The sequence below is a fragment of the Sorex araneus genome, chromosome 4 (genome assembly GCF_027595985.1).
Source record: "Sorex araneus isolate mSorAra2 chromosome 4, mSorAra2.pri, whole genome shotgun sequence".
NCBI lineage: Eukaryota > Metazoa > Chordata > Mammalia > Eulipotyphla > Soricidae > Sorex > Sorex araneus.
The window spans coordinates 139803396-139817948 of record NC_073305.1 but is presented as its reverse complement, the minus strand read 5'-3'; the positions used below and the strand labels follow the sequence as shown (position 1 = coordinate 139817948).

General features: G+C 43.1%; 1 protein-coding gene across 1 annotated transcript; it reads right to left on the bottom strand.

Annotated features, from left to right (window-relative positions):
- Positions 1-8036: 8036 nt before the first annotated feature.
- On the bottom strand, positions 8037-14297 carry MARCKS (myristoylated alanine rich protein kinase C substrate). The gene is made up of 2 exons (XM_055136469.1): positions 13759-14297; positions 8037-11793 (listed from the first exon to the last, which is right to left on the bottom strand). The coding sequence occupies exons 1-2, from the start codon at positions 13858-13860 to the stop codon at positions 10873-10875; spliced, it is 1023 nt and encodes a 340-aa protein (XP_054992444.1). The 5' UTR covers positions 13861-14297; the 3' UTR covers positions 8037-10872.
- Positions 14298-14553: the final 256 nt, after the last annotated feature.

The window sequence follows — 14553 nt, the reverse complement described above, 5'->3', positions numbered from 1 at the left end:
ACCCGAATTGGGGCCAGCAACACCAGGGAGACGGACGGAGGAGGTGCAGCCTGCACACCTTCTCCGGATGGAGCCCTGGCAACACTGAGCAGCAACTAACACGGATTCGGGACTGGGACACATCCGAGCTGCGCGGCTGCTAACGGGGCCGTGCGACCTTTTCTAATACCTGAAAACATACAATCTTTTATTGGAAAACTAACTATCAAATGCTTCCTTAGTAGAGCTATCTTGTTTGGGGGTATAACTCCCACAACAATAGTGAGTTTTGTGTTGAAATATGGAACGTAATCAAGGTAAAGAGAAAATGAAGTGAAATTCATCAGTTATACAGTTGGGGTGTGGGCTGGGTGTGGGGGGTATACTGGGGATTTTGGTGGTGGAATATGGGCACTGGTGAAGGGATGGTGTTTGAATATGGTATAACTGAGACATAAGCCTGAGAGCTTTGTAACTTTCCACATGGTGATAAAATAAAAAAAAAAAAACTAGTCCAAAAAAAAAAAAGAAACAAGCTGTCTGGGGGCTGGAATGATAGCACAGCAGGTAGGGCGTTGCCTTGCACTGGACTGACCCAGGTTCAATTCCCAGCATCCCATATGGTCCCCCAAGCACCGCCAGGAGTAATTCCTGAGTGCATGAGCCAGGAGTAACTCTTGGGTATGGCCGGATGTGACCCAAACAGCAAAAAAAAAAAAAAGAAAAGAAAAGAAACAAGCTGTCTGGCAACACTTCTCTAATTCTTACTGACAGAATACCAATGTCACAGATATGGTCATTATCTTGATTTTGTGATTATTTCATAGGTCTGAACATATGTGTATTTAGTCAATTGTACCCTTTAGGCTTATACAGTTGGTTGTATGTCAGTTACATCCACAAGCTATTAAAAGAGAAAGAAAAAATAAACTGCTATTGTTTTATAGCACTGATATTTCTGACAATGGATAACCTGAATATGCACCATTTTTATATAATTTTTATTTATTGGTTTTTTACTTTTCAGCCTTTTAAAAATACAGTATTATTAAAATAGAGTTGGCATAAAATACACATAGACATTAAATACTTTTTCTATAATATTCAATTTGGGATCCAGAATGTCACTCAGTGGCAGAGCACTTGCCTTGTATGAGGCCCTGCTTGGTTCCTTAGCACCACCACCACCACCACACACACACACACACACACACACACACTTATGAAATATTCAATCTGGCAGAGTAGAGTGGGTAGGGCATTTGCCTTGAACTCGGTTGACCTGGGTTCGATGATTCCTCCCTCCCTCTAGGAGAGCCCAGCAAACTACTGAGAGTATCCCGCCCACATGGCAGAGCCCAGCAAGCTACCCATGGTGTATTCTATATGCCAAAAACAGTAAAAACAAGACTCACAACGGAGATGTTATTGGTGCCCACTCGAGCAAATTGATGAACAACGGGACTACAGTGCTACAGTCATCTAATGCCAATGTAACTAAGGCTATGAGATATTTAAATCCACTTTTATTTTAACCTGCTTTCCCATCCCCTTGTTATTAGAGTTGTACAGTTGTGTTTTCCAGGGTAGGGATGAGTGTGGTTGTGTTGGTGCACTGAAGTTTACACATTTGTGGTGAAGATCACTATGGCAAAGCTATTGGATTGCCCTCAGTGATGTGAGAAGTACCAGTCATCCAGCTTGAGGTCTGGATCCGGTTCTTTAACACTGAGCCACATCCCCAGGAGGCCTGTGTTTGATTTTAAAATTCACATCATGGAGTATTATTGACAATACAGCTATTAAATATAGAGATCTGCCCACCAGAACAGATTTCAGGTATGCAGTATGTCCATTCTATGTTCCCTGATCCCAGATTTAAAATGATTTCTAGTATGATGGGTTTTCCCAAATGTTTACTAAAGCAATAAATGAAGTCTGGAATAGAAATCTACCTTTTAAAAATATCTTAATCTTGAACCACTTAATTAAAGAATATTGCAAATAAATTCAGGGGAGCAGAAGAGTATGGTAGATTACACAAGACTGACCCCAAAATGCAGATATGTTGCAGGTATGGAATAAATCATAATAGCAAGCATTCATAGACTACTTCCCAAATGCTAGACAAGGTGTATTTATCCCTAGTAAGTGGCACTCTTTATTCTCAGCTTTACATATGGCATTGCAGTCAGATAAAGTAATTTACATAATACTATTAAAAGTTTGCATGTGACAGAGGCTTTGACTCTAGAACCTGAGTTTAATTACCATTTCAATCTTGTGCCTTCATTAAAAAATAGTTTCATAAACAAATATTTAACGAACGAAAGTAAGACCTACAGAAAATCAAAAAGAGAGAAAGTCAATAGCTTTCATCTTGTTATTTTTTTTCTTTTTGTAGACGAGAGGTGCATGATGGACACTTTATAATCACTACTTATAAAAGATTAATCAGTGATAATTATATACTCATTTTCTTCAGATAAAAAAAAATCCCAGAAAAAATTTTAGCAAGTCAACTTTGGGAAAAAAGCCCTTCTTTAACAAGTCTAAAACCTCATCCAATCATTGTTTTCTACAATCTTAAGAAACATTCAGAAAATACAATGATGGGGCCGGAGCGATAGCACAGCAGGTAGGGCGTTTGCCTTGCACACGGCCGACCCGGGTTCGATCCCCGGCGTCCCATATGGTCTCCCAAGCACTGCCAGGAGCAATTCCTGAGTGCAAAACCAGGAGTAACCCCTGAGCATCGCTGGGTGTGACCCCAAAAAAAGCAAAAAAAAAAAAAAAACAAACAGAAAATACAATGATAAGTCCCAAAGACTGTAAGTAGCAATCAAGGAAAATGATGAAATTGAAAATAGATAAATTTTGTCAAAATATCAGTAATATTGATTCATAGTCATGCCTGTTTTTTATACTATGTAACATAAATATTTTATTTTACAACACATATATTTCTATGTGATGAATACTTTATATAGCTTTATATAAAATAAATAAGCATTAAATTATTTAAGTATAGTGAGGTATAATCATCAATGTTTTCTAGTAATAATCTATTTTGTATTTCAATATATAAAAGATGTACATATTACTTATAAATATACTTTTAATAATACATTTAAAGTTTAGGGGAATAAAAATTAGGGAGAAAATATGCTTTATGAACAATTAATTTGTATGTATCTTCTTGACCTAAGCAAAAAAAAAACTATTTTTTTTCTTTTTGGGTCACACCTGGCAATGCACAGGGGTTATTCCTGGCTCTGCACTCAGGAATCACCACTGGCAGTGCTCAGAGGACCATATGGGATGCTGGGAATCGAACCCGGGTTGGCCGCATGCAAGGTAAACGCCCTACCTGCTGTACTATTGCTCCAGCCCCTCAAAACTATTTTTTTTAAAAAATAACTTTGTTATATGTTTTAGTTTCAAAAAGTTATGGCAGAAATGCCTGAAAGAAATATTCCTTTTCTACCTAAAACTCATCACTGTCACTGTCATCCCATTGCTCATCGATTTGTTCGAGTGGGCACGAGTAACGTCTCTTGATTGTGAGACTTATTTGTTACTGTTTTTGGCACATCCAATACGCCACGGGTAGCTTGCCAGGCTCTTCCGTGCGGGTGCAATACTCTCGGTAGCTTGCCGGGCTCTCCGAGAGGCTGGAGGAATTGAACGGGTCATCCGTGTGAAAGGCGAACGTCCTACCGCAGTGCTATTGCTCCAGCCCACCTAGCACAAATAGGCATAAAAAATTACATATTATTTATCTAAGAATGTCAAAGAAAATATAGATTTTCTTATAGACAAGAACTTTCATATGCTATGAAAATGAGACTTTTTGTTTAAATAGCTTATCATAGAAGTTATGATTAATTTTACTTCAAATCACATGATATATTTTAACAAATTAAAAACAAAAATATTAAAATCTCCTTTAAAATTTTTCAAAGTTATTAGTAATTACTTTGCTTTAAAAAAGTCAAGAAGATGGACTGGAGAGATAGCACACCAGGTAAGGCATGTAATTGCACATGGATGACGCAGGTTCAATTCCCATCAATACATGTAACTAAACTCCAACTAAAATGCCCCCAAACCAAAGATGTCAGGAAGAAACCAGAGAGAGTGATTAAGTGATAGGGGTTAAGGCATTTGACTTGAATGAGACTGATCCAGAATTGATCCCCAGCATCAGGTATAATACCCAGACCTTGATTCCTGAGCAGATTAGTAAATACTAATCACTATAGGGTGTGGCCCCAAAACTCTAGTTTTTCTTTTTTGTTGTTTTTAATCAGGAAGTATACAAGAAAAAAAAGATATTCTTTCTACCTTTGTAACAAAATTCATGTACTGGAGTAAAATTGTATTGTCAAGATAATTCATTTTTCTTATTATAATGTTTTATAATATCACCTAAGTCCATTGGCTCCTTTCTTAAATATACTTTACCAAGTGACCTCAAATCTATTTAAATGCTATTCATTTTAGATTACCTACAGCTCAGGAACTACCTTTTATGGTGATTCTGTGCTCAGGGTACTTATACAGTTCTGAAACGAAGGCCCCTGCATGCAAGCACCAAATCCATTCATTGTTGAGCTCTCTCTGAGCTCCCTACTTAATCTTCTAACACATTTCTAAGTAGCATCATACTAAAAGCTTAAACTGATTCTATGTAGTGTATTCTATGACTTTAAAGGAAAACCTCCCACGACTTAGAAACAGCACTTATGCTTACATCAAATAACCTTAAATCTATAAAGTCTAATGATACTGAACAAAAAATAGTATCACTGGTTACATTGATGGGATATTATTCTGAAAATTAGTAAATAAAAGATAAGTATCCTGCCTTACCATTAGAAAATGTACTTCAGGATGAGTGAATGGCTGGTGAAGGAAAACTTTTAATAAAAGCAACTGAACAAAAAATGACAAAGGAATGCTACATTGGGGTAACACCATTTGTCAACTCTAAATTAATTAATAGATTTAAACAAAGATCAAACATCACAAAGAGAAAAATAACCAGACATTATATACTTCCTGATACCATCACTTCTGATATAGTCCTTTGAACCTCAATCTGATCAAGCCTCTTGACTTATTGACTAATTTACAAAAAATGCATATTATATAAAAGATGAAGTAAAATATTAAATGGAAACATGAGGTACAATCAGTAAAATTCATAATGTGGAAACTATGGGGAACCGCGCCCCTTTTCGGTTTTTTTTTTTTTTTTACTAATAAACTGCAAGGAAAAAATTTAAGAGATGGAAAAATTCAGACATAAAATTACATAGTACTTTTTTTTCTTTTTTAGCCCACCCTACATGTTACTTTTGAAAGTGTTCTTTATTGTGTTCCAGACATGTTTCCCATCAACTTATTGCTAAAAGAATCAAGATGTGTACCTTTTGAATTTTGAGACTATCCCTCTTTTCTAAGAAAATAAGAATTCTCAAGCTAGGAAGCTATCTCTATTTCCATTGAGAGGAAAAAGGGGTTAGCAAGTAAAAAAGCTCTTAATTTTCAACCTGAAAGATTTTTACATCCTCAGGTGAGGTGTGTTTTTGTATTCAAACCTGGGAATCTTGGATTTGTTTGCCAGGGCTGCCATAATGAAATGCTGTAGACTAGATGCCTTAACTAAGAGAAATTAATTTTCTCAGAGACCTGGAGACTTAAAATCCCAATCAACTTGCTGATAGGTTTGGTGTTTTCTGATGTCTCTTTCCTTAGCTCACGGATGGCTACTTTATCATTCGAGTTCTCACCTGATTTTTCTTTTTCTTTATTTGCACCTCTGGGGACTCTTGGCGATTCCAATTTTCTTCTTCTTGTAAGAACACTAATCATGTTGGATTAGAGACCACACTAACAGCCTTCCTTAAGCTTAATCACCGCTGTAAAGACTTTATCTCCAAATACAGCCACATTCTATCTTATGAAAGTGCTGCAGGACTTTGACATATAAATTAGAGGGGGTGGAGATGGGGTAGGAAGACATAATTCAGCCCCTAACAAATCCATTCTGAATCACATTGTATTAATGATTAACATCAATGCCCCCTAACTTCTTAAAATGGTTTCAAATATAGAAAGTGTTGGCTCTAAAGCTAAACCATTGAAACTCCTGGGGTTGATTACAGGCTACACTAGGCAGACTGTCTATAACTCGACACTCTTGACCATTCCTTGACTCAGACTTGAATAATCTACACTTGCTTTCCAATATGGTAGTCACATGTGGCCAGTAAGCATTTGAAATGTGGGTGGTCCAAACACTGAGATCTATTCTAAGTATAATATACAATAGATTTCAGTCTTAATGAGAGAAAAAATGTAAAATGTAAAACATATCAATAATCTTACATTAAAGATATGTTCAAACATTTTGGTTATACTGAGTTAAATAGGTTATTAAAGTTAATTCCATCTGTTTCTTCTTTCGTAAAAACACGAATACTAAATTTAGTTACATATGCAATTTGCATTGTATTTCTTTATGATAGGTATTCTAAAATGCCAGTATTGTTTGACCTAACATTTGCTTTGAAGACTTTCTTGGACTTACAATTTATAAATTTCCTTATAAGCCTCTTCCCTTTTCTCATTGCACTGACAACCTAGGAATAGAATCCGAACATTGCATGTAGGCCTTAACTGATACCTTAATCCTAAAAGACACTTTTCCCTGTTAGGAAAATAATTTAAAAAGCCAGGTAATCAAATTATAGGAAACTTGCAGTATTGAAATACTAAATAATGAATACCTACTTGCCTTTTACTTTTTGGGGGAGAGGAAGTTGTGGTAAAGTAATTAATGAAAGTTACTCCGATTTTCTTACTAACACTTTTTTTTTTTCTTACTAACACTTTCTATCCTAATTTTATCGAAACATTAGATTTGGGATTACGATTTCTAGAAGTTTTGCTCAATCTTATGACAAACGTATGTAATTAAAAAAATCTGGTATTCAACACTTGAGAGGAAGAATCTGTATATTGGGGTATTTTAGTGTCAATCACTGTATCACTGTCATCCAGTTGTTAGTCGATTTACTCGAGCGGGCACCAGTAATGTCTCTAATCCTCCCAGCCTGAGATTTTAGCAGCCTCTCCTTATTCATCTTTCCCAACTATTGGAGTCTCTTTCAGGGTCAGGGGAATGAGACCTATCGTTACTGTTCTTGGCATATTGAATATGACACAGGTACCTTGGCAGGCTCTACCTGTGCGGGCAGGATATTCTCAGTAGCTTGCTGGGCTCTCCAAGAAGTTTAGTGTCAATAATATATTTATTTTCTTTAAAAACAGCACAGAGCTAAGCCGTATCTTTTAGGTTTCCTTTTCCATCTTAAAAATAGCATTGCTTGGGATAATTTAAAGGAGTCCTTGAATTTACCCACTGAAAACATTATAGATTTTTGTTTGCTATGTCCATATCGAATAACTTAGAAGTTGAAGGGGGCTGGGTAGGGGGTGGCTTAACTTGTTCTATGAATGATTAAAGGTAATAAATTGTTCTCTAACTCCTAGTATTATCAATTCAAGGATCTAATTCCAGATATTATCAATCCAAGGATCTACCTATTAAGAGGAAAGCATCCTTTCCACAATCCTTAACCTAAGTTGGAAACATATTCAGGAAAAAAACAAATTGTGGTTTTTGTTGTTGTTGTCTTTTGGCTATACCTGCTCCAGCCCCCCAAACTACAATTTTTAATTGACTTGTGATTCTAATTCTCTTTGAATGGATATTTTATAACCTAAGTATGTCAAACCTTCTAAGCCCTTTAAACCAAATTAAACCTACTCTTATACTTAAGATCTGAAACTTTTCTCTGAAACCTGCATTTTAAAATTTAATTTGTAAAAAGCCCTATTTTAGGAAGCTTGGTTGCATCAGCTGGCGCGAGTTTATTTTACAAGCCACAGGGATAGAACCCAATGATTATTATCCAGAGGAAGTATTTTACAACCATAGCAAATGCCATTATAAATACTGCCAATACAGATTTAATAGACAATACTGAACTGTACAAGAGTTATTTATTTTTCCTTAATCTCAAAGCTATTTTTAGTAATACAAAAAGCCATATTAACATTTTTTCCATTAGAAAACAATGCGATGTACAAAACTTTGGATGAGAAGGAAAATGTAAAATTTCATTTAATCAGCTGTGGAAAATTCACCACTTCATCAAATACCACCCAAAGTGTTTTAGGCAATGATTAAAATCAAAATAACGCATTTTAATAAATTCCAGCTGTTAAAAGAACAAACCTAGCAAGATACTTGGATACACAATATTTTTGACTATTCAGGAGTTACTTTTTAAAATCCATTTTTAATTTTCTTCCGTATCCTACCACAAACCAGGCATTGTACTTGGCCAAGTAGGTATTTGAGAAAACGTTGGAAATGTAGAAAAGATTCCTTATTAAAGCAGTCCTTTGGTTACTCGATTTGGCCTTTAACTTTCAAACACCCTCAGTGATCAAGAAACCCCAACTCAAAGAACACTTAAGACAATGTTAGATTTTGTTAGCAGGATATGTTTGGTAAGGAGGGGTAAGAAACTATTAGGAACCATTATTCCAATTAAAAGCACATTAATAGCTATTTGTTATTTCTCTAAGATTTGGTATTCAGTTGTTATAAATGTGGTTCCACTCACTTTGTGAACCCTTTCAGGCACACTGCTCAAAAACTACAATGCAGGTGTGCGCAAACAATTTTTCTTAGCACTTAAGCAATGGTATTCTGATACACATTATCTTAAAATTCAATTCAGTTTAGGGTTCTATTAAGTAAAAATAATCCAATTTTGGGCTGGTAAAGAGCAAAGGAAGTAAGCTAGTAAGTATTACTACATAAGGAAGTATTATCTTCCTTTCCTTTGAATAACATGCTAAGATACTAGAAATAAAAAAAAATGCTTGTAATTATTGAATTTAGACAAATATTAAAAGGCCCATAAACTGAAAATGTCCATTCATCACCATTACTTTTTCACAGTCATTTTTCACTAATATTTAACACAAAATCTAAGCAATAATTTGGAAACAAGCCAGCACTAAGCAATTACAACGGCAGGTAATACAACATCAATTTTGAAATACATTTGGCCACTTTTCATGACTCATATGCAATTTTAATTAAACTGACTCGCCAGTATAAATTTCAGTTTCTGGACCTGTATAACCAAATAAAATTACTTTTGTAAAATGTTCATATAAGACATTTAATAATTCTGCAGGTGACACCACTTTTGTAATGAATGATTTATTCTGACGTGATACTGACTACAGTAAAAATAATTGTTCCATTTTTAAATAAAATCTAAATGCAGGATAAATGGGAACAGTTTGGACATGGAATGCTGTCAGGTCTTTCTGTATGTAATCTGACACTGCTATGAATATCAGGCTTTGAAAACCTCAGATTAAAAACCACAAAAAATTTTGATGGCATGCAAGACTTAGAAGTCTCAGTATTATCAGAACATAAAGAAACACAACGAATTTGTACATTTTATTCACATTTATTTTTCGCTTTTAGTGTGCTCACAGAAAATTAGAACACCTTAAGCAGGAGTTTAATAGCAATTTTTGTAAGCAAAGTTACATTCCATCTCTAAGTCAAATTGGTCAAAGCTTCTCCAGTATTTACAAAACATGATAGACAAGATGCTACACAAAACCATTGCATCTGAAGTTTTTTTTCCTTTATTCTCAAAGACGACTGGAAAAGAAAGCATTGTCTGCTGTAATCAAAAACATACCACAGTATAAACAGTAACCATTCCACTTATCACAGCTTGGTTGAGTTTAAAATTTGTGTTTAAAAGGTCCAAGATGACTGCAGTTTTACAAAAATGGGCAGGGCGGAAAGTTGCAAACTTCATGTGCTTCTGGATATCAGGATTTGTTTTTATACAATAGTCACAGTTAAAAACACCCTGCTGGTAATACATAATTATACTTTATTAAGGTCATAAACCAGCAATAAACAATAAAGCCTATACAACTTGTAGTTCTACTTAATCACTGACTGGTACAGCTAACATGAGATAAGTGAAAAGTTCCTATGGTTTAAATGAACTCCTAAGACTATGATCTTTTTTAAAAATCTGAGTATTGGTGTTTTTTTTTTCCTCTTTCCTTCTTAGTCAAGACTTGTAGTGTTGTAAACCTGCCTCGCAAAATACATCGTAATAACTTTTTCTTTTTCTAAAAAAAAAACAAAAACAAAAACCAAAAAACCAAAACAAAACAGAAAAACCTAAGCTTTTACACCATTTCTCGTGGTACATTATCTTGGCAATGTTCTGCACCACTTCGATCTCCCCTGCGTGGCCCTCACTCATCACTTCATCTGCTATCCCTTTTTGACCCACCCATCTCCTTCATATATGGGCATGTCCGTAGATTGACAAAGAAAGTTTATATATTTTTTGAATAAAGATGCAAAGTATGCAAAAAACATTAATACTGATGCAAAAAAACTTTTTTTTTTTTTAAAAAAAGAAGAGAAACAAGGCAGAGGAAGGGGTGGGGGTTTAAGCTCTCCTCGACCTGTTGGAATGGTGGTAACAGAGTGATCTGAGATGGGATCTGTGGGGAGAAGGGGAAAACGGTGGGGGGTGGGGCGGAGGAAGGGAGGGGGGTGGGTGAAACAAAAATTTGCTGCTTCAAAAAAAAAAAAGGGAAAATAATTAAAAAAAAAAAAAAGACGTCTTTAAAATCAATCCCTGGTTGTAGACAAGTTCTCCAAAACCAGTACCTGGCACCACTCCAACAAACAAACGGGGGGAGGTGGGGGGGAGAAAAGTTCTTGGATCCTCGGGGACCGCGCCCGGGCGCTTACTCGGCCGCCTCGGCAGGGGGGGCGTCTGGACTGCTCTCGGGCTGCGCCTCCTGCGACGCGGCCGCGCAGTTGGCGGAGGCGGAGGCGGGCGCGGCCTCGTCGGCGGGGGCGGCCTCCTGCTCGGGGGGCGCGCCGGGCCCCGCGGCGGCCGAGGGCGCCTCGCAGGCGGCGGCGGCGCTGGCCCCGGCCTCGTCGGCCTTCTCCTCGGCCTTGGCGGGCTCCTCGGGGGCCTTGGCCTCCTCGCTGCTCGGCGGCTTCTCGGGCGCGGCGGCCGCCTCGTCGGCCTTGGCCTCCTGCGCGTCGCCCCCCGCGGCCGCCGCCGCCGCCCCGTCGTCGCCCGCGGCCGCCGCCGCCGCCGCCGCCGCCTCCTCGCCCGCGGCCGCCGGCTCCCCGGACGCCGCCTCGCCCGCTCCCGCCGCGGCCTCGTCCTTGCCGCCGTCGCCGGCCGCGCCGGCCGCGCCCTCGGCCTCACCGCCGTCGCCGGCCTCCTTCTTGTTCTTCTTGAAGGAGAAGCCGCTCAGCTTGAACGACTTCTTGAAGGAGAAGCGCTTCTTTTTTTTTTTCGGGGTCTCGCCGCTCGGCGAGGGCGTGGCGCCGTCCTCGGCTTTGGGCGACGACGTCGAGGAGGCGGCGGACGCGGCCTCCCCCTCGGCGGCCGTGGGCGAGCCGGGCTCGGCGGCCTCGCCCTCCGCGGGCGCCTCCTTCTCGGCGGGGCTGGCCCCGGCCCCGGCCCCGGCCTCGGCGGCCGCGGGCTCCTCTTTGTCGGCCGCTGCGGGCGACGCCGCCCCGCTCCCGGCGGCCGCGGGCTCCTCCTTGTCGGCGGCCGGGGCGCTGCCATTGGCCTGCAGCTCCTCCTTGGCGCCCGGCTCGGCGGCCGCGGGAGAAGCGTCGCCGTTTACCTTCACGTGGCCATTTTCCTGCGGGACACACAAAGCGGGAGGGTCACTTCAAAAAAAAAAAAAAAAGCGGCCCAGCTGCTGCCATTCCCGGCCCTATTCCAGCTCGGGAGGGTCCGGCGTTCACCCCTCTGGGATCCCCCTGCTGAGCGCCCCGGCCACCGCCACACAAGGTGGACGCAGGGCTGGTGGGACACCCAAAGAGCGTTGCATGAGGAATGAGAGCTAGGGTCGCTAGGGGAGCCCCCGAGACGTTAGGCCCGCGATCGCTCAACACTATGCCCTAAAGATTCCCAAGGGCCGGGACCGAAACGTCGTGGAAAGCTGAGCACGGGAATACCCGTCCGAACCCTTGGCCACGCGGGCTTTGGGTGGGGGGGGGGGGAAGAGGCAGCCACGTAATTACAGGATACACCAAAAGCCCTTTGGAAAGAAGGCGCGGAGCCGGCCAAGGCCGGTGGTCTGCGCCCAGGCCACACAGCCTCCTCGCTCCCCCAAACCCCCCAAAGCCTCTTCCCAACACCCAGAACTCCCCGAGGGACCACAGCGCCGCAGCCAGAAGTTGCCGGGAACGCGCGCGCGCGCGGAGGCCCGGCGGCCGCGCAGGCCCGAGGTCAGCAGGGGGCGCTGTGCCTCCACCGTGCGGAGCGGGGCGCCGCGGCAGGGCGGGGCCGCCGGGCCACCCCTCCCAGCCGAGCCAGGCCCTGCCCGCCGGCCGCGGCGCCCCCGAGCCCCATCGCCGCGCAGCCCCGAGTCCACAAACAAAAAAAGCTCAGGTGGCTTCCCGGTGTCCAGGTCGGCAGAAAACCAACGAGGCGGGAGGTGGGGGAGACAGGGGCGACCCCGCGATTTTTCTCCAGCCTCGCTTCTGCCGCTTCCACGCCCACCTCCGCCCGGGATTCTCCGAGGCCCGGGACGCACCCCGGCGACTCATTTTGCATTTTTAACGGGTTCAGAACCTCTTGGCAAAGAGCTCGCCTTCCACTTTAGAGGAGAGCCGGCGAAGCCACACCGCCTCTGCCTCTAGGAAAAGAGGCGTGGTGGGTGCCCAGTGTTTGTGAAGCAGCCACCCATGGCCGACCTCATGCGCCCACCCAGCCGTGGCCATCCGCCCGCCTGGGTCCGGCCAGTGTCTGGGTGGCCCCGAGCCCCGGGAGTGGCGCTCTCCACGCACCCGGGCAGTCCCAGTGGAAGCACACGAGCGGCCTCTTGACCATCTGGACAGGTTTTTTTTTTATTGCCTTCCTCCCCCCCCCTTCTTCTTCTGTTAAGGAGCCACAGGCTTGCCACCCCAGGCATACAATTTAAAAAGTCGGGGGTGTGTGTAATTCCCGAGACAGCTGCGAATCATGATTTAGAACTGTGGGAAAGCTCCATCCGAAAGGGACTGAAACCTTTCTGGCCGGCTCCAAGCCGCCTGCCATCCACCTTTCCAAGAACCCAGGGCACGCCGCCTCGGTTGTACAATACGACAGCCCTTCCCTCGCCTTTCTCTACCGCCATCCCCATCGCTCCCCCCCCCCCCACTTCCACACCCCGCCACTACACACAAGCACACCAGTTCCGAAACCTCGGAGCGACCCAGTCTCGACAATAAACACAGGAGCCACGCAAACACCTCGGTGCCCACCAAAGCCGAACGCAACCTGGCCGCGGGGGGTGGCGGGGGGCCGTAGCACCTAGCTAGTCACGTTCTGCCAAGCTCCAAACACGCCATTTTAGACAATTTTATCACTTCTTCCCTCTCATCTACACACGAACCAGCCAGGATTCTCCGGGAACCCCTTCTCTGGGGGGTGCAGGGAGACCCCCCCACCCCACGCTCCCTCCTATGAGAAACGGACAATTGAGGCTCTGGCTTTCCATCCAACTTTCAGATGGGAATCGGGCCGCGTTCCTCTCCGCCGAAGGCGCCGGGGGAAAGGGGGACGCGCCGAGGCTCAGAAAGACACCGGAGAAATGCCCAGAATCCCAGGTAGACTTTACCTGCCCATTCGCTTTGGAAGGCGACGAGGCCACAGCCGCCTCCCCGGGCCTCTCCGCGGCGGCGTCTCCCTTCGCGGCGGTCTTGGAGAACTGGGCACCCATGCTGGCTTCTTCAACAAAGAAACTCAACAGATCCAAGGGGGGAAACAAAGAGCCTCGGTTGGTGGAACGACGGGGCGAGCAGCAGCAGCGGCGGCGGCGGCGGCAGCGGCGGCAGCGGCAGCAGCACACACACACCGAAGGGAGGGGGGAGTGGGGGTGGTGAAGAGGACAGAACAGAACCGGTTAAATACACTCCGGATAAAAAAATTTTAGTCGAAGAGATAAAAAATCTGCAGCCCAGGAGGGAGGGAAAAAGGGTGGAAAAGTCGAGCACAAAAAAGGAGCCCAAGTGTAGTTTTTTTTCTCAAAAAAAAGTAATAAAAAAATCCCAGATTTGTAGCCGCACTGTAGACAAGAGGAAAATGGAGAAATCTCCCTGGTTGCTAATAAGATGCGGGGTCCAACGCCCAAGTGCACAGATGAATGGGCTCGCGGGCGCTGACGCGGCCCCCGCGCGCGCCGGCCAATCCGCGCACCGCACACAAAGCAGGGGGCGGGGCCTGCGCGCCCGGCGAACAATGGAGCCGCGCTTTGCAAACGGTTTGAAAATCAGCCTCAGATCGAGAATTAATGTCTTCTAAATAAATAAATCAATTAAAATATACATGCCTCTGGCCTCCCTTTGCTTGAAAATGATAATGCAGCTCATGATAGGCTTGCTTTGTTTGTAACTAATTAACTCGGAGGGGGGGC

What these genes read in the sequence shown, in the direction of transcription:
- MARCKS (XM_055136469.1), bottom strand. Translation starts at nt 13,860, where the DNA reads ATGGGTGCCCAGTTCTCCAAGACCGCCGCGAAGGGAGACGCCGCCGCG. An exon ending in CTTCCAAAGCGAATGGGCAG is followed by an intron (nt 11,794 to 13,758) that starts GTAAAGTCTACC and finishes TGTGTCCCGCAG; the next exon opens with GAAAATGGCCACGTGAAGGT.